General features: G+C 42.2%; 1 protein-coding gene across 1 annotated transcript; it reads left to right on the top strand.

Moving 5' to 3' along the window:
* Positions 1 to 5,066: 5,066 nt before the first annotated feature.
* On the top strand, positions 5,067 to 9,029 carry LOC143794028 (uncharacterized). Its single transcript, XM_077280937.1, has 5 exons — positions 5,067 to 5,202; positions 6,816 to 6,939; positions 7,084 to 7,146; positions 7,724 to 7,795; positions 7,902 to 9,029. The coding sequence occupies exons 1-5, from the start codon at positions 5,133 to 5,135 to the stop codon at positions 8,011 to 8,013; spliced, it is 441 nt and encodes a 146-aa protein (XP_077137052.1). The 5' UTR covers positions 5,067 to 5,132; the 3' UTR covers positions 8,014 to 9,029.
* The last annotated feature ends 9,624 nt before the right edge of the window (positions 9,030 to 18,653 follow it).

Below are 18,653 nucleotides of genomic sequence, written 5' to 3'. Positions count from 1 at the left end.
TGTTATTGGTTCTAATCCTAAACACATGTAGCAATTGTGACAGCGTCTGGCAATGTAAGTGAAGGGAGATATGTATTGAGAAGATTGCTGATGTAAAAAAACAGAAGCTTTGCTCCACCATGTCATATGCTGAGAGGGGTTAATCAGCTATGACAGGGTTGGGCTTTTTTTTGGGTGGCTGTAAGAGATGGGCGGGATTACCACTCACCATATCTCCTCCCCAAGGACATGGTTTGACAAGTTAAATGTCTGACCTCTAAGTTTTTTTTGCCTGTCTGTGAATCTGGAGACAGGAAGCTCCAGAGAAATGTTTATGTGCAACTGTGCTGGACACTGTTGATTGTACCTTGAACGGGCTAACCCCCTCAGGCATATGGACTGTACTATACATTACCTTTTGTTTTCCTGTTTTGCCAGCCAGAAAAGGCTATGTTTGTGTTATTGAACCCTGCAATGGTTTTATGGCATGTGAATAAACCAGCAGAAAAAAAACATTCCTGTGTCTACCTCTCTGAGTAACTGAATGAGTTGCATTACCACGCAATTCATAAGTTGTAAGATTATGTGATACATGGCTATGTTAATAAATGTTGCATCGACTGACAAATTAAAGTTTACTATGTTTTTATTTATGTTCTGCGCAGTAAAGGGATTGTCCAAGTTTGTGATGAGTCAGCAGTCATTCTTTGTGAATTCTCACAGTGTGTACTGTACAATGTCAGGATTTTCTGATACCAGCAGTGTGGGTGGGAGGTCACGAAACTGCAACTAGGATATTTGCATACAGGCAGTCATGTGCTGACTAGATATGTGTGGCCTTGTGCAATTATTATTATTATTATTTATTATTATAGCGCAATTTATTCCATTGCGCTTTACATGTGAAGAGGGGTAAACATAATAAAAAAAAGTACAATAATCTTAAACAATACAGGTCACAACTGGTACAGGAGGAGAGAGGACCCTGCCTGCGATCGGTGAGGATACAGTAGGCGAGGGTAGAGCTGGTCGTGCAGCGGTTTGGTCGATCGGTGGTTACTGCAGTTTGTAGACTTGTTGGAAGAGGTGGGTCTTCAGGTTCTTTTTGAAGGTTTCGATGGTAGCGAGAGTCTGATATGTTGTGGTAGAGAGTTCCAGAGTAGGGGTGATGCGCGAGAGAAATCTTGTATGCGATTGTGGGAAGAGGAGATAAGAGGGGAGTAGAGAAGGAGATCTTGTGAGGATCAGAGGTTGCGTGCAGGAAAGTATCGGGAGACATGGTCACAGATGTATGGAGGAGACAGGTTGGGGATGGCTTTGTATACCATGGTTAGGGTTTTGTACTGGAGTCTGTGGGTAATGGGGAGCCAGTGAAGGGATTGACAGAGGGGAGAGGCCGGGAATAGCGGGGGAACAGGTGGATTAGTCAGGCAGCAGAGTTTAGAATAGATTGGAGGGGTGCGAGAGTGTTAGAGGGGAGGCCACAGGGCAGGAGGTTACAGTAGTGGAGGCAGGAGATGATGAGGGCATGGACTAAGGTTTTTGCAGATTCTTGGTTTAGGAATGTACGGATACGGGAAATATTTTTGAGTTGAAGGTGGCAGGAAGTGGAAAGGACTTGGATATGTGGTTTGAAGGAGAGATCAGTGTCAAGGATTACCCCGAGACAGCGATCTTGCGGGACTGGGGAGAGTGGGCAGCCGTTTACTGTAATGGATAGGTTTGTTGGGGGGTCGCGTGAGATGGGGGAAAGACGATGAATTCTGTTTTGTGCATGTTAAGTTTTAGAAATCTAGCGGAGAAGAAGGATGAAATAGCAGACATACATTGAGGGATTCTGGTTAGTAGTGTGGTGATATCTGGTCCAGAGATGTAGATCTGCGTGTTGTCAGCATAGAGATGATACTGAAAACCGTGAGATTCTATGAGCTGTCCCAGGCCAAAGGTGTAAATGGAGAAGAGCAGGGGCCCTAGAACTGAACCTTGTGGGACTCAGACAGATATGGGGCGAGGTGAGGAGGTGGTGTGTGAGTGGGAAACACTGAATGTCCAGTCTGTTAGGTATGACGAGATCCAGGATAGGGCCAAGTCTGTGATGCCAAGGGATGAGAGGGTCTGTAGTTATAGGGAATGGTCCACTGTGTCAAAGGCAGAGGACAGGTCCAGGAGGAGGAGGACAGAGTAGTATCACTTGCTCTTGGCGGTTAATAGGTCATTGGTGACCTTGGGGCAGTTTCAGTGGAGTGGTGTGACCGGAAGCCAGATTGTAAGTGGTCGAAGAGGGAGCAGGAAGAGAGATGGGAGGACAGTTCAAGATGGATGTGTTGTTCCAATAGTTTTGAGGCATAGGGGAGAAGTGATATAGGGCGATAGCTAGATACAGAGGATGGGTCAAGAGAGGGCTTTTTGAGGATAGGTGTGATTGAGGCATGTTTAAAGCTTGAGGGGAAAACACCAGTTGTTAGTGATAGGTTGAAGAGATGGGTTAGGGTTGGGACTAAGACTGTGGCGATGTTTGGTGATGAAGTGGGATGGGATCGGGTCAAGTGAACATGTGGTGAGATGCGATCTTGAGAGTAGATTGGAGAGTCGATCTTCTGTAATGGTGGAGAAGTTGGTTTTGGAGGTGGAGGGCTGGGCAATTGGGAGGAAGGGCTCTGTGGGTTGTTGACTAAAACTGTCTCTGATGTTATCAATCTTCTGCTTGAAAAATGAGGCAAAGTCTTCAGCTGAGATAAGTGGGGAGGGAGGAGGTGCTGGGGGATGGAGGAGAGAATTGAAGGTGTTGAATAACTGTTTGGGGTTGTGAGACAGGGAGGATATGAGAAATAAGAAGTAGGTTAGTTTCACTGTGGCGATTGTGGTCTTGAAAGTAGTGAGGGACTGTTTGAATGCGATGAAGTGCTCGTTGGAGTGGGATTTTTTCCATCTCCGCTCAGCAGCCCTGGAAGCTTGACTCAGCTCTTTGGTCAGGCTGGTGTGCCAGGGCTGTCTGTAGATTTTGCAAGCTTTGGTATATGTGAGAGGGTCAAGAGATTCCAAAGCTACAGCTATTGTGGTGTTATATAAAGTGGCAACATCATCTGAATTGTGTAGGGAACTTATGTCTGTGAGAGGGAGGAGGGATTCAGAAAGTGAGTGTAGATCAAGGTGTTTAAGATTTCTGCAAGGGTGTGCAAGTTTGTGGGGTGAGCATTGTAGACAAGCAGTGGAGAGGAAAGAGAATGTAAGTAGATTGTGGTCAGAAAGAGGAAGAGGTGAGTTAGAGAGGTTAGATATGGAGCAGAGGCTGGTGAAGTTGAGGTCCAGTTTGCGACCATCTTTGTGAGTGGCAGCTGAGAGGGAAGTGTCAATGGGGATGTTGAAGTCACCCATGATGATAGTGGGGATGTCTGCAGAAAGGAAATGAAGTAGCCAGGTGGTAAAAGTTCAAAGAAGGTGGTAGCTGGCCCTGGGGGGCAGTAAATGACAGCCAGTTGGAGGTTGGAGGGGGAGTAGAAGCGCACAGAGTGCACCTCAAAGGAAGGGAGGGTAATAGAGGGTGGCAGTGGGATTGGGGTGAAGGAGCAGTTATCTGACAGGAGAAAACCATCTCCTCCACCATGCTTGCTGCTGGGGCGGGGTGTGTGAGAAAGGTGGAAGCCACCATACGAAAGTGCAGCAGGAGAGGCTGTGTCAGAGGGGGTGAGCCAGGTTTCGGTGATGGCGAGGAAGGAAAGTTTCGTAGCAACAAAAAGATCATGGAGGACATCACTCACTTGGCCAGAAGAAGCACTGTCTGAACAACCACTGCAGCACTGCATGTGCACATGGACTATGCAGAAGTAAGCGGAGAGACACAGCGGCCGCTACTCGCTACACTGATGCACCCAGAAGTTTGCGAGTGCCTGCAGAAAGGAGAAGAGAGTCAGTTACATGCTCCTCCATCTTCAGTGCATCACAGAAGAGGTCAATGTCAGCAGTGATCTTGATCTATTCTATGATGCATTGAAGACAGGATCCTTTCCTCCTCTCTCAACAAGCTCACATGTCTAGGTGCATCAGTGTCAAACTGCGGCCGCTATAAGGAGGCAATGATGAAGGGGAGGCGGACCTGAACCTGTACTGGTTGAGCGCCACTGACTCTTTCATAGGAACCCCGTTAACTGTATCTTTTGTGCACAATGATAACCAATGTGTTAATATAAATCTGCAGTCCTATGTAAAAATTTAAAATAACATTCTGATATTTTATCACCATAAGCTGTGCAACAAAACAAGCTGATCTTTTACATTTATAACAGAATCTAATAAAGACCCTCGCAGACCACTTTTTATTGGCGTTATGTTTCATGTTTTTAACAACATTTTTAATAAAATGAATTAGAATAAAAGTGTATCCCTATGATGAGTCTATGGGTGGAAGGGCCTTAATTAATCGCACTCCATTTTGCTATGACAGTCAAATGACTTTTTTTTATATAAGGATATAAGGATAACCAATGAGTTAATATAACTCTGCAGTCCTATGTAAAAATACCAAGTTACACAGCTTGTTTTGTGGCATAGCTTATGGTGATACATTTGCATCAGACTATAATAAAGAGCCTCTCCAACCACTTTGTATTGGTGTCATGTTTCACGTTTTTCAATAAATTTTTAATAAAGTAAATTAGAATAAAAGTCTCTCTCTATGATGAGTCTATGGGGTGGAGGTAACTTCAGGGGAGGGCTTTAAATAATCGCGCTCCATTTTGCGATGACAATGAAATGACTGGTCAATCAACTGTCAACATGTAGTGGAAGATACCATATTTTACATTATAGGTGGAGGGTGGCATCTTCTATATGTTTAATTATTTATAAGTTTGATGAAAAAGCATGTGAAAGTCAATAAATTCTGCTTCAAATGATACATGATATCTTATTATATGTGACTGCATCCAAAAACAGTATTTAGAAGACAGGTGCACTTTAAAAGAGATGAATACGCCCCTGCGGTAAGTAGTTCTGACCAGTGAGCGATGGCATTAGAAACTGCCGTATGACGTCACAATCCAAACATTCTATCTCTATGGCAACCGAACATTCCGCCAGTAACAGATTTACTGACACAGTGAAAACGCGACATTTCCTATTCACTTTCTGTGAAATCGAGATTGTTATCCGCAATAATGACCGAAAGAAGATCTACCAGACCTAAAAAAGAGGCCAGCTATAAGGAATATGTAGCTAGGAAAACACGTAAGTAATAAATGAAGACGTAAATAATTGTAGAATAAAATTTCTTTAATAGGAACTGGGTCCTTAGATTCAGCGACTTGATAACGTATTCATACCCTGTGAACTTTTACACAGTTTTTTCACATCACACACACAAACTTAAATGTTTTTTATTTGGATTTTCTGTGATTTACCAACACAAAGTAGCAGGAAACCATTGGGTATGACGCTACCAGCTTTCATATCTAGAGGCTGACATTTTTGTCCACTCTTCTTTGCAAAGTCATTCTAGCTCAGTGAGATTGGATGGAGAGCTAATGTGAACAGAAGTTTTCAAGACTTGACACAGATTCTCAGTGGGATTTCGGTCTGGACTGTGACTGGGCCATTCACACACATGAATATGCTTTAATCTAAACTATTCCAATGTAGCTCTGGCAGTATGTTAAGGGAAGTCTCTAACAGTTTTTCCTCCAGGATTGCCATAGCTCCATTATTCTTCCCATCAACTTTGACCAGCTTTCCAGTCTGAAGAAAAGCATCCCCACAGCATGATGTGGACACCACCATGTTTGACGGTGTACTTGGTGTTTTCAGGGTGATGTGCAGTATAAGTTTTCCTCCGCACACGATTTTAATTTAGCCCAAATAGTTCTACTCTGGTCTCATGTGACCAGAGCACCTTCTTCCACACACTAGCAATGTCACCTACATGGCTATTTGCAATCTGCAATCGGGACTTCTTATGGTTTGCTATAAAAAATGGCTTTTAGCTTGCCAGTCTTCCATAAAGGCAAGATTTGTGGACTATATGAATAACCGTTGTCCTGTGATGAGCTGTGGATTTTTGCACCTCCCTTGAGTGACCACAGGCCTTTTGGCTGTTTATTTAGTGCTATCCTTGATTAGGATGTCATTTTAGAAAGATGGCCGTGTCTTGGTAGGTCTACAGGTGAGTCATACTCCTTCCCTTTTTTTGGTGATGGAGTGAATAGTGCTCCGTGAGATGTTCTTAGGTTGGGTTATATTTTTTTAAGCTTGTGGGTGGTATAAAGTGAAATGTACAGAAGTACAAGGGGCATGAATATTTTTCAAGGGCACTGTAAATGCTGCCCTGGCTAAAAGCAACATGAATGAGACATTGACTGCACAACTGCAGCCAGGTATGTTTTTTCTGAAATGCTCCGGAGGTTTTTCTTTGCACCAATCTATTTAATTGACAGGTCTCTCAAGTGTGAAAATAAGAAGCAATCTGTCAATAACCTGGAGAGAGACCGGGATGGTCACCGGACGGTGGCAGGGAGACTGATGGGTCTTTAAGCTGTGTTTACTCTGAAACGCCAAAGCATTCTTAGAGAAAAACATACCTGGCTGCAATCGTACAGCCGGGCTCTGAATTCATTCTGCCCACGTACTGCATGAATGAGTGACAGGTTCCCTTCATTATAGGAATAAGGGCAGCCTGACAAGGGCTGGAATAACAGATGTTTGCTAATATTACCAATATTATTAGTAAAAAAGATATAAATTAATGATAAGGGGAGAAAACCTTCTGAAAAAAAGTCCAAAGTAATATGTAAACCACAAAATCGGCTTATAATTCTCCTAATATTCCCCATTTTCTCCTCTAATAGCTGCTCGCCGTGCAAAACCGACGTATAAAAAGAGAAGAACACTAAAATTCTTCCTGGAACAAGCCGCCATTCTCCCCGAGATCGGAGATCCCAACACTGAAGTCGACTGCAGACTTTACACAACGTAAGTCGCCATTTGTATAGAGCTGTACCTGCTGTGTCAGAGGGGTCACTTACTTTTATGTGCATGTATCAGGGGAAACACGAGGTCTTGTCTCTTTATATGTCACTCACAATTCTTAATGCATTTATTGTCTACTCTAAATAGAGAGGAGATTGAGGCATCACTGGAGATGGCAAGGCAAGGAGCGGAAAAAAGAATCCCCAACCAGTGAGTTACAATCAGTGATGGCACCGGCCTCACTCTATAACTTCTTATTTCTTGTCCGTTACACAGACTCACTGACAAAGGGATAAAACTTCATGTATAGTCACCAAACATTAAACAGCCCCAATAAATAACTATAATTACAGCAGTAAAGTACAAGTCCTGATGCCACAATATGTCATTCAGGAGATGACTGATACATACATAAAGAAAACACATACAAATACCCAACGTCTCTTAAGCCTCAAAGGTTGTGTATGTCCAAGCAACCTCTCCCCCTAAAAGGTCTCTAGTCTCTACGCGGTTCGCCGCCCTACTAGTAGACGACTCATCAGGAGACATCTATTTACACAGACCTATTATAATGCTTATGGTCATCATGGAATTCTTATAGCATTAGAGACAATCAAAAGAATCCCCTGAAAAGCTAGGATAGAGGAAAGAAACTTTGCTGGAAGGGCTTCTTCAAAGATAAGGCCACTCCCATTCGCTGACATCAGACTCATGACTGAATATGATTGGCTATGCCTGAGCCAATTGTACACCTAACCCTAATGTATTCATTGTCTAATCTAAACAGAGAAGAGATTGATGCCGCGGTCGCACTGATGGATCTGTCGAGGAATTGGGAGGAGCGCAGAGCAGCCGAGCAGTGAGTTACAGTGATGGCGCCAGCCACACACTATAACATCATGTCAACATCTTATTTCTTGTCCGTTACACATGTAGAACATCAGGATCTTCTCTTCATTTTTCAGGGCAGAAAAGCTCAAAATGAAGAAAAAGTCAAGAAAAAAAAATGATAACACCAGCAAGCCGCCCCCCAAAAAAAGATCAAAAAAGAATAGTGACCACCAGCCACCATCATAATTTAGATTAATTCTATTATTTTATTTATAGGGCTACTTTTTTATTGTTATTAGATATTTTTAGGTTTAGCTAATGTTTTAGCACTTATTTTTAGAGTTATAATTATTTTTATATTTTAATAATCTATTTACATTCTTAGATATTTGTTAGATATTATAAATAAGAGAGCTACATTTTTATATATCCAACTGCCATTTGCATCTATGGCAAACTTCCACCTGCCAGCACACCTACGCCAACTACCACAAGCCTGTAACACCTAAGCCAACTACCACCAGCCTGTAATATCAACGCCAACTACCACCAGCCTGTAACACCTACGCCAACTACCACCAGCCTGTAACACCGACGCCAACTACCACCAGCCTGTAACATCGACACCAACTACCACCAGCCTGTAACACCGACGCCAACTACAACCAGCCTGTAACACCGACACCAACTACCACCAGCCTGTAACACTGACGCCAACTACCACGAGCCTGTAACATCGACACCAACTACCACCAGCCTGTAACACCGACACCAACTACAACCAGCCTGTAACACCGACGCCAACTACCACCAGCCTGTAACACCGACGCCAACTACCACCAGCCTGTAACACCGACGCCAACTACCACCAGCCTGTAACAACCACGCCAACTACCACCAGCCTGCAATATCGACGCCAACTACCACCAGCTTGTAACATTGACACCAACTACCACCAGCTTGTAACATCGATGCCTATCTTTCGCCAGCCTGTAACATCAACGCCTATCTTCCGCAGCCTGTAACATCGACGACTATCTTCCGCCAGCCTGTAACATCGACGCCTTTTGTATATAGTGTAAATATTGCAAATTCTGTAAATAGACATATGTTTTTATAAATCTTGTATATAGTGTAAATATTCTAATAGATATATATTTTTTATTTTGTATATAGTGTAAATTCTGTAAATAATATATATATTTTTATATTTTGTATATAGTGTAAATATTGCAAATTCTGTAAATAATATATATTTTTATATTTTGTATATAGTGTAAATATTGTAAATTCTGTAAATAATATATATATATATTGATATACTTTGTATATAGTGTAAATATTGTAAATAAGAGATATATATTTTTATACCAAAGCTCTGGTTGTGGATTGTGTTATTTATTCGTCTACTATATTCTCTGCCCTAAGAGATGTTGGTCCTTTACCTACTTAAAACCTATTCCCATTGTTAACACGATGGCTGACGTGTTCAGCTACTAATGTCGTGAGCAGCAATGCTCTGTGCGATTTGTGCAGCGCTCCCCTACAGCAGTAACAGAGGGGTATTCCTCAGTGGTGTTATTAATGAATAATCCGGCTGATCCCTATTGGTGCTTCCCTGTGAGCTGCTCTCTGCACCACATTACCAAAGCTCTAGCTCTCTGCTACTGCCAGAGTTAGTGTAAGACATGGGTTTGGTAGGAAATAACGGGGCCACATGGGGCGATGGGGAGTAGCAGGGGGGTATTGAGAGATAAATAAATGTATAGGTTTATTCAGTGGCGCTTAGGGACCAGCTTGGATATAATGCTGCAGATTAATACCACTACCACATTGTGGTGAAAGGAACAATCCTATATAGAATATATGATGAATTAAATCCGCGCAGAAGACCCAACAGCCCAAAAGTGAATATTTAGGTTTTTAATACAACAATAAGAAATATTGATTGCACAACATTAATAAATATTAAACACAAATGAAAGGACAAGCAATTTTTTGCCTCAATGTACAGAAGAAGAAACTAGCCTGAATCCCTACTGTGAATATAGAGTCGTATGTGTAAGAATGACTAGAATCTTCACTGATATGCACCAATGGGTCCCTACCCACCACTTCCTATTAAAAAATGACTATTAGTAAAACAAGGAGAGATCTCTCAAAGAATATACTAAAAGCGGCTGTGGACCGCAAACACACAATGAACAATAAGGTGATGAAGTGCACTAATCCCAACAGAGGGTGAAATATTCACAGTACTCTAGGAAGCTGCCCCGGCCGGTGGCATAGCTTCAGTGAACCAGGTCTAGCAACGTATACATGCAGGATTAACCTGGTCGGAAATCCGCAGTACGTGCCACCTGTTACCTTTGATGGAGCTCGTGCGTTGTAGTCGTCCCTTCTCCGCTGTGTCCTCGGTGAAGAGTTTCTCAGTTCCTGAGCAGGTTTTGTGGTCAACGGCTTCTGTAGAGATCTCTGCTTTCTGGCGGTAACGCTCTCCGGAGCAGGACCTGCCGTGACCTGATGAAGGAAAGCGTTCTTTCCGAAACGCGTAGGACTGTGGCCCAAGTGGCGACCCGTATTCTTTGAACGTTCAGTTTGCTAATCATTCCTCTCTTCACGTGATCGTACGCGTCATGGCAGGTCCTGCTTCGGAGAGCGTTACCGCCAGAAAGCAGAGATCTCTACAGAAGCCGTTGACCACAAAACCTGCTCAGGAACTGAGAAACTCTTCACCGAGGACACAGCGGAGAAGGGACGACTACAACGCACGAGCTCCATCAAAGGTAACAGGTGGCACGTACTGCGGATTTCCGACCAGGTTAATCCTGCATGTATACGTTGCTAGACCTGGTTCACTGAAGCTATGCCACCGGCCGGGGCAGCTTCCTAGAGTACTGTGAATATTTCACCCTCTGTTGGGATTAGTGCACTTCATCACCTTATTGTTCATTGTGTGTTTGCGGTCCACAGCCGCTTTTAGTATATTCTTTGAGAGATCTCTCCTTGTTTTACTAATAGTCATTTTTTAATAGGAAGTGGTGGGTAGGGACCCATTGGTGCATATCAGTGAAGATTCTAGTCATTCTTACACATACGACTCTATATTCACAGTAGGGATTCAGGCTAGTTTCTTCTTCTGTACATTGAGGCAAAAAATTGCTTGTCCTTTCATTTGTGTTTAATATTTATTAATGTTGTGCAATCAATATTTCTTATTGTTCTATTAAAAACCTAAATATTCACTTTTGGGCTATTGGGTCTTCTGCGCGGATTTAATTCATCATATATTCTATATAGGGTATTGAGAGATAACTGATGGGTAAGAGGGAGTCAGTGAGGTGCTGGTGAGAAAAAAATACAGAACAGAACCAACAGCTATGGACCACGGACCTGGGCTATGAATAAACTGTGACCCTAAGCCCCCACAGCCCAGAACATAAATAGCTTGAAGCTCAAATTTATTTTAATCAGACTTTAATTTTAAACATCCTTTTAAAAAATTATTTGCTCTAAAATTACCATGTATAATAAAAAAAAGGAAAAGGTCATTGTGAAGGGAGGGGGAGGAGGTGAGCTGTAACAACACCCATGGTGGGTTCTGAGTTCTTTATTTTGCACCAAGGTGCTACTTGTCATGGTAATCCTGTCTGTGATGATAATGAGACTGCTGTGAAGTGTTACAGAACAGGAAGGATGAATCTGGTTTTAGGTTTAGAGGCGTATGTGAAAATTGCAAGATTTCATTAAAACATAGTAATTCCATTAAACTAGTTTTTTTTAAAAAATGCAATACACACAAAATCAGGATTTTCAGTTTTATTGTGGTTCTTGAATATGGCGCTAGCAAAAAAAAAGAAAGCTGAATTTAAAGGAAAGAGCCGCCACTATACAGCCGGCCAGTCTGAGCCCTAACATGAGAAAAGCTGTGGACTGGTTTCTTCTCTTACCTCATGAACATTTCCTTCACTGATTCTGACAGCGGACAGACACCCAGCACTAAGTGCCAGGAGTGGTCATACACCACTACCTGCACTTTAACCCCCGAAATGCTGCAATCGAACAAGATCCCAGCATTCCAGGAGCTGGCAGAGGGCTGACAGCCCCTCTGCCTTTAGATCAGAAACCCTGCAGCATGACAATTGTTGCCATAGTGACTCGATGTCATCATGATGACATCCAGGTCACCAGATCTAGGACACAGATCATGAGCAGTGCATGATCAGCAAGTTTCTCGGTCAGTGCAGAGCTGACAGTTTGCACAGAACGGGATACTGCTGCATCCCCATGCTGTAGTAGTGATCAGCCTGCAAAAAATTATAGTCCCGTGCTGGTACTAAGTAAAAAAAAGTAAATAAATAAAAAAGTTAAATAATAGTAAAAATGTTTTTTTTTTTAATCAAAAATAATAGTAAAAAATCAAAAGATATTGTATCTATAAATAAATATTTGAATGGAAAAAAATGTAAACAATAAAAGTACACATATTTTGTATTGCCGCGTCCGCAATAACCAGACCTATAAAACTGTCCGACTAGTTAACCCATTTAGTTAACACCATAAAAAACGAAAAAACCAAAAAACAAACAATGCTTTGTTATCATACCGCCGAACAAAAAGTGGAATAAAATGCGATCAAACAGATATAAATAAACATGGTACCGCTCAAAACGTCATCTTGTACCACAAATATAAGCCACCAGACAGCTCCATCAGCGAAAAAATAAAAAAAAGTTATACCCTCTAATAAAGTGATGCAAAAAAAATTATTTTGTCTATAAAATAGCTTTTATTGTGTAAAAGCGCCAAAACATAATAAAACGATATGAATGGAGTATCGCAGTAATCGTTCTGACCTGAAGAATAAAACTGCCTTATCAATTTTACCACACACGGAATGGCCTAAACCCCCGACACCCCCCTAAAAAATCCTGAATTGTTGGCTTTTGTTCATTCTGCCTCCCAAAAATCGGAATAGAAAGCAATCCAAAAATGTCATGTGCCCGAAAATGGTACCAATAAAAACATCAATTTGTCCCGCAAAAAACAAGCCCTCAGATTGCTCTGTGGGCCAAAATATGGAAAAATTATAGCTCTCTAAATATGGTGATGCTTTTTTGCAATAAAAAGCGTCTGTTAGTGTGTGACAGCAGCCAAACATAAAAACTCGATCTAAATCTGGTATCGCTGTAATCGCACCAACCCGAAGAATAAAGTCGCTTAGTCACTTATACCACACGAAGAACAGCGTAAAAAAGAAATAAAACCAATTCTTCACCTTCACCTCCCAAAGATCGCAGTAAGGCTCGGCAAACATTTATCCTGCGCTCTGTGCTGAGTGCTTGCATCGAGGTTTCCGTGTAAATCTCTGAAATGCAGAATTCAGGTGGAACCTCTTGTGGAAAATTCCTTATAATGAGGCACATGAAGGCACTGTGGATGCCGTCTGACCTGTGATCCGGCGGTGTCCGTCATTTTACGATTGAATAAAAGTGCCATCAGCCACAGTTTTGTGCACTTCAGAAAAGAAGGACAACATTGAACAGAGGCCAGATGGAGTCCAGAGTAACTCTGCTGCCTCATTATAGTGAATGCATCCCTCGGAGGTTTCATCTAAATCACGTCACTCAGATTTAGATGGTTTAGATGGAAACCTCAAAGTAAGTGATCAGAGTAGAGAACAGGATAACTGTGATCCTAAATGTTGTGTAAAATGTTCCCAATAAAAGCTTCAACTCAATCCACAAAAAAAGCAAGTCCCCACTCAGGTCCGTCATCTGTTAACAGAAATATAGGGGGCTTCCACGTTACTGGTAGTACAAAGGCTCTAGAATAGCTCCTCATCCACCAAAAGAAATTCAGCAAATTATCCGCTCTCAAATCCAAATGCCAACTTCCCTCATGAGCTCCACAGTGTACCTAAACCACATATTGCATCCACATTTGGCATTTCTGCAGTGATGAGAGCTCGCCTAACTTACGGGTGCTTGCCTCCAGAAGAACAGGCTGGGCATAATATACTGGTGACTGCAACGTACTGGTCACTACTGCGCACTGGTCACAACAACGACAGTTTGCAATATTCACTCTGCAACATTCATTGCTCCTTGTTTCTGGAAGATACCCATAGAGTCAAAATCATCACTACACCTGTAGATAAATTCCCCAAGGGGTATAGTTTCCAAAATGGGGTCCCTTGAGGGGGGATTCGGCTCTTTTAGCAATTAGGGGCTCTGCATATGGAGTTCGCAAACTGTTCTAGGAAAATATGCACTCCAGGAGGCAAATAGCGCTCCTTTCCTCCAGAGTCTCTGAGCTTTGCACTGTGCCTCAAAAGTAGTATTCCCCCACATATGGGGTATCGGCGTACTCAGCAGAAATTGAACAACAAACTGTATGGTGCAGTTTCTTCTGTTACCCTTGTGAAAATGCAAAATTTGGGGCAAAAATAACATTATTGTGGGGAAAATGTGATTTTTTTATTTTCACAGCTCAATGTTATAAACTTTTGAGAAGCCCCTGGGGGATCAAGGTGCTCACCTTGCTCACAAGGTGCACATCTAAGTACATTCCTTGAGGGGTCTAGTTTACAAAATGGTGTCAATTGTGGGGGATTTTCATTCTTTAGGCACATCAGGGGCTCTCCAAACATGACATGGCATCTGCTAATTATTGCAGCAAATTTTGCATTCAAAAAGTCAAATGCGCTCCTTCCCTTGCGAGCTCTGCCGTACCCCCAAATATTGGTTTTCTCCCTCATATGGGGTATTGGAATGCTCAGGAGAAATTACACAGATTTTGGTTTCATTTTTTCCTGTTACCCTTGTCAAAATATAAAGATTTGGATCTGAAGTCAATTTTTTTGTGAAAAAAAGTTAAATGTTATTTTTTTTTTTAAATTCCTGTGAAGCACCTAAAGGGTTAATAAACTTCTTGAATGTGGTTTTGAGCACCTTGAGGGATGTAGGTTTTGGAATGGTGTCACTTTTGGGTATATTCTGTCATATAGACCCCAAAAATCTCCTATATTAGAGGAGGTTATATTTTAAATGGCTATCATAAATACCTCAATAAAGACAGATAAAAAGTTAAACCTTTATTTTAAATCAAAAAAAGCTGACAACATAATGAAGCACACCATACAAAAAAGTGCATGCTACGTCCACCCTATCAATAGTCCCTGACTTATTATCTACCTGCGGAGGTTGGCACCCTACAAACAAAACACGAGAATAGCGCCCCCGCTCAACGATGGCTGACCCTATTGTCCTGTGTGGCCCTCACCGTAGGTGATCAATGCACCACACACATGTCCAAAAGGGGACCCACAGTCAAACTAGATACTCAAGGGTCAGAAAAAAGCAAGTAGATGTATATAAAGTCAGAGAAAGTAATCTGTTATGCACGATGATACAACAATGTAGATTATAAGATATAAATTGCATAACCCCTCTGTACTATACCTGCGCTGTATCCTGCCTGAGCAGCGGAGGTTGGCACCCTACTGGTCAGCTATATGGTTTCTTTGATTTTTGGATTGGCATTCATTTATATATTTTTTATATATTTTTATAGGAATGTTACAGCCATCGGATTAGCACCTAACCTCCTGTCTCCACACATCTATTTTTTCAAATTTCCTGGGACTATAGTCTATTAGGGCTTCCCAGGGATAGCCGCCGTGGAGCGGAGGCACCATATCTGCTGTCCAGTAGGGTGCCAACCTCTGCTGTTCAGGCAGGGTAGAGAGCAGGTATAGTACAGAGAGGCTATGCAATTTATATCTAATAATCTACATCTTTTTTTATCATCGTGCATAGCGGATTACTTTCTCTGACTTTATATACACCTACTTGCTTTTCTCTGACCCTTGAGTAGTGGGTCCCCTTTGGACATGTCTGTGGTGCATTGATCACTTACGGTGAGGGCCACACAGGACTATAGGGTCAGCCATCGTTGAGCGGGGGGCGCCATTCTCGTGTTTTGCTTGTTGGGTGCCAACCTCCGCAGGTAGGTAGGTGATAAGTCAGGGACTATTGATAGGGTGGACATAGTATGCACTTTGCTGTATGGTGTGTCTCATTTTATGTTGTTTGTCCCATTTTTTTTATTTAAAATAAAGGTTTAACTTTTAGACCCCTCAAATTGACTTCAAATTTGATGTGGTCCTTAAAATAATGGTTTTGTAAATTTTGCTGGAAAAATGAAAAATCGCTGGTCAAGTTTTAACCCTTATAACTTTCTAACAAAAAAACATTTGTTTCCAAAATTGTGCTGATGTAAAGTATACATGTGCGAAATGTTATTTATTAACTATTTTGTGTGACATATTTCTGTGATTTAAGGGTATGAAATTTCAAAGTAGGAAAATTTTCACCAAATTTACATTTTTTCCACAAATAAACGCAAGTCATGCCAAAGTTATAAGAGTTATAACCTCAAAGTGACAGTGGTCAGAATTGTAAAAATTGGCCCGGTCATTAATGTGCAATCCACCCTTGGGGTTAAAAGGGGTTAAATGTAAATGTACTTTTAAAAAATTATTTGCTTTCAACTGTCTAACTATATTGGAAAACAGAACAGGAAGGATGAGTCTGGTTTTAGGTTTAGAGGCGAATGTGAAAATTGCAAGATTTCTTTTAACCCCTTCGTGCCATGCGCCGTACTAGTACGGCGCTGCCGGCACTGCATTAGTGCCAGCCGCAGTACTAGTACGGCGCATCGATCACCGCGGTCTCGCGCTGAGAGCCGCGGTGATCGGGTGCGGGTGTCAGCTGTATATGACAGCTGACACCCCGCAGCAATGCCCACGATCGGCGCTATCACCGATCGCAGGCATTTAACCCCTCTGATGCCGCTGTCAGTAGTGACAGCGGCATAGAGGGGGATCGCGCAGGGACGGGGGCTCCCTGCGCTCTCCCACCGGAGCAACGCGATGAGATCGCGCTGCTCCGGTGACCTGGAAGGAGTCCCCGGATCCAAGATGGCCGTGGGACTCCTTCCGGGTCATGAGATGACCCTGCTTGCCGGCGTCTGCTGAGAATCCTCATAGCAGGCGCCGGCAAGCCTCTGCAATGTGCCTGTCAGATCGGTGATCTGACAGAGTGCTGTGCACACTGTCAAATCACCAATCTGTGATGTCCCCCCCTGGGACAAAGTAAAAAAGTTTTAAAAAAAATGTCCACATGTGTAAAAAAAATAAATAAATAAATTCCTAAATAAAGAAAAAATAAATAAATATTCCCATAAATACATTTCTTTATCTAAATTAAAAAAAAATCACACAATAAAAGTACACATATTTAGTATCGCCGCGTCCGTAACGACCCCACCTATAAAACTATATCACTAGTTAACCTCTTCAGTGAACACCGTAAAAAAAAAAAAAAAAAACGAGGCAAAAAACAACGATTTATTCTCATACCGCCAAACAAAAAGTGGAATACCACGCGATCAAAAAGACGGATATAAATAACCATGGTACCGCTGAAAACGTCATCTTGTCCCGCAAAAAAAAAGCCGCCATACACAATCATCAGCAGAAAAATAAAAAAGTTATAGTCCTCAGAATAAAGCGATGCAAAAACAATTATTTTTTTATATAAAATAGTTTTAATTGTGTAAAAGCGCCAAAACATTAAAAAAATTACATGAATGAGGTATCGCTGTAATCGTACTGACCCGAAGAATAAAACTGCTTTATCATTTTTACCAAACGCGGAACGGTATAAACGCTCCCCCTAAAAGAATTTCAGGAATTGCTGGTTTTTGTTCATTCTGCCTCCCAAAAATCGGAATAAAAAGCGATCAAAAATGTCATGTACCCGAAAATGGTACCAATAAAAACGTCAACTCGTCCCGCAAAAAACAAGATCTCACATGACTCTGTGGACCAAAATATGGAAAAATTATAGCTCTCAAAATGTGGTGATGCAAAAACTATTTTTTGCAATAAAAAGCATCTTTTAGTGTGTGACGGCTGCCAACCATAAAAATCCGCCCAAAAAACGCTATAATAGTAAATCAAATCCCCCTTCATCACCCCCTTAGTTAGGGAAAAATAATAAAATTTAAAAATATATATTTATTTCCATTTTCCCGTTAGGCTACTTTCACACTAGCGTCGGTACGGGGCCGTCGCGCTGCGTCGGCCCGACATACCGACGCATACTGTGCAAGCGCCGCACAACGGGAGCAGCGGATGCTGTTTTTCCACGCATCCGCTGCCCCATTGTGAGGTGCGGGGAGGTGGGGGTGGAGTTCCAGCCGCGCATGCGCGGTCGGAAATGGTGGACCGTCGGCACAAAAAAAGTTACATGTAACGTTTTTTGCTGCCGGCGGTCCGCCACAACACGACGCAACCGTCACACGATGCTTGCGATGTGTGTCAATACGTCGCTAATGTTAGTCTATGGGGAAAAAACGCATCCTGCAGATGACTTTGCAGGATGCGTTTTTTTCGCCAAAACGACGCATTGCGACGTATGCAAAAAAACGCTAGTGTGAAAGTAGCGCTAGGGTTAGGGCTAGGGTTAGGGTTGGGGTTAGGGCTAGGGTTAGGGCTGGGGTTAGGGTTGGGGTTAGGGTTTCAGTTAGAATTGGGGAGTTTTCACTGTTTAGGCACATCAGGGGCTCTCCAAACGCGACATGGCGTCCGATCTCAATTCCAGCCAATTCTGCTTTGAAAAACTAAAACAGTGCTCCTTCCCTTCCGAGTTCTCCTGTGCGCCCAAACAGTGGTTCCCACCAACATATGGGGTATCAGCGTTCTCAGGACAAGTTGGACAACAACTTTTGGGGTCCAATTTCTCCTGTTACCCTTGGAAAAATAAAAACGTGGGGGCTAAAATATAATTTTCGTGGAAAAAAATATATTTTTTATTTTC

The sequence above is a fragment of the Ranitomeya variabilis genome, chromosome 1 (assembly GCF_051348905.1).
Source record: "Ranitomeya variabilis isolate aRanVar5 chromosome 1, aRanVar5.hap1, whole genome shotgun sequence".
Classification (NCBI taxonomy): Eukaryota; Metazoa; Chordata; class Amphibia; order Anura; family Dendrobatidae; genus Ranitomeya; species Ranitomeya variabilis.
This window is presented reverse-complemented; position numbering and strand designations above follow the sequence as displayed.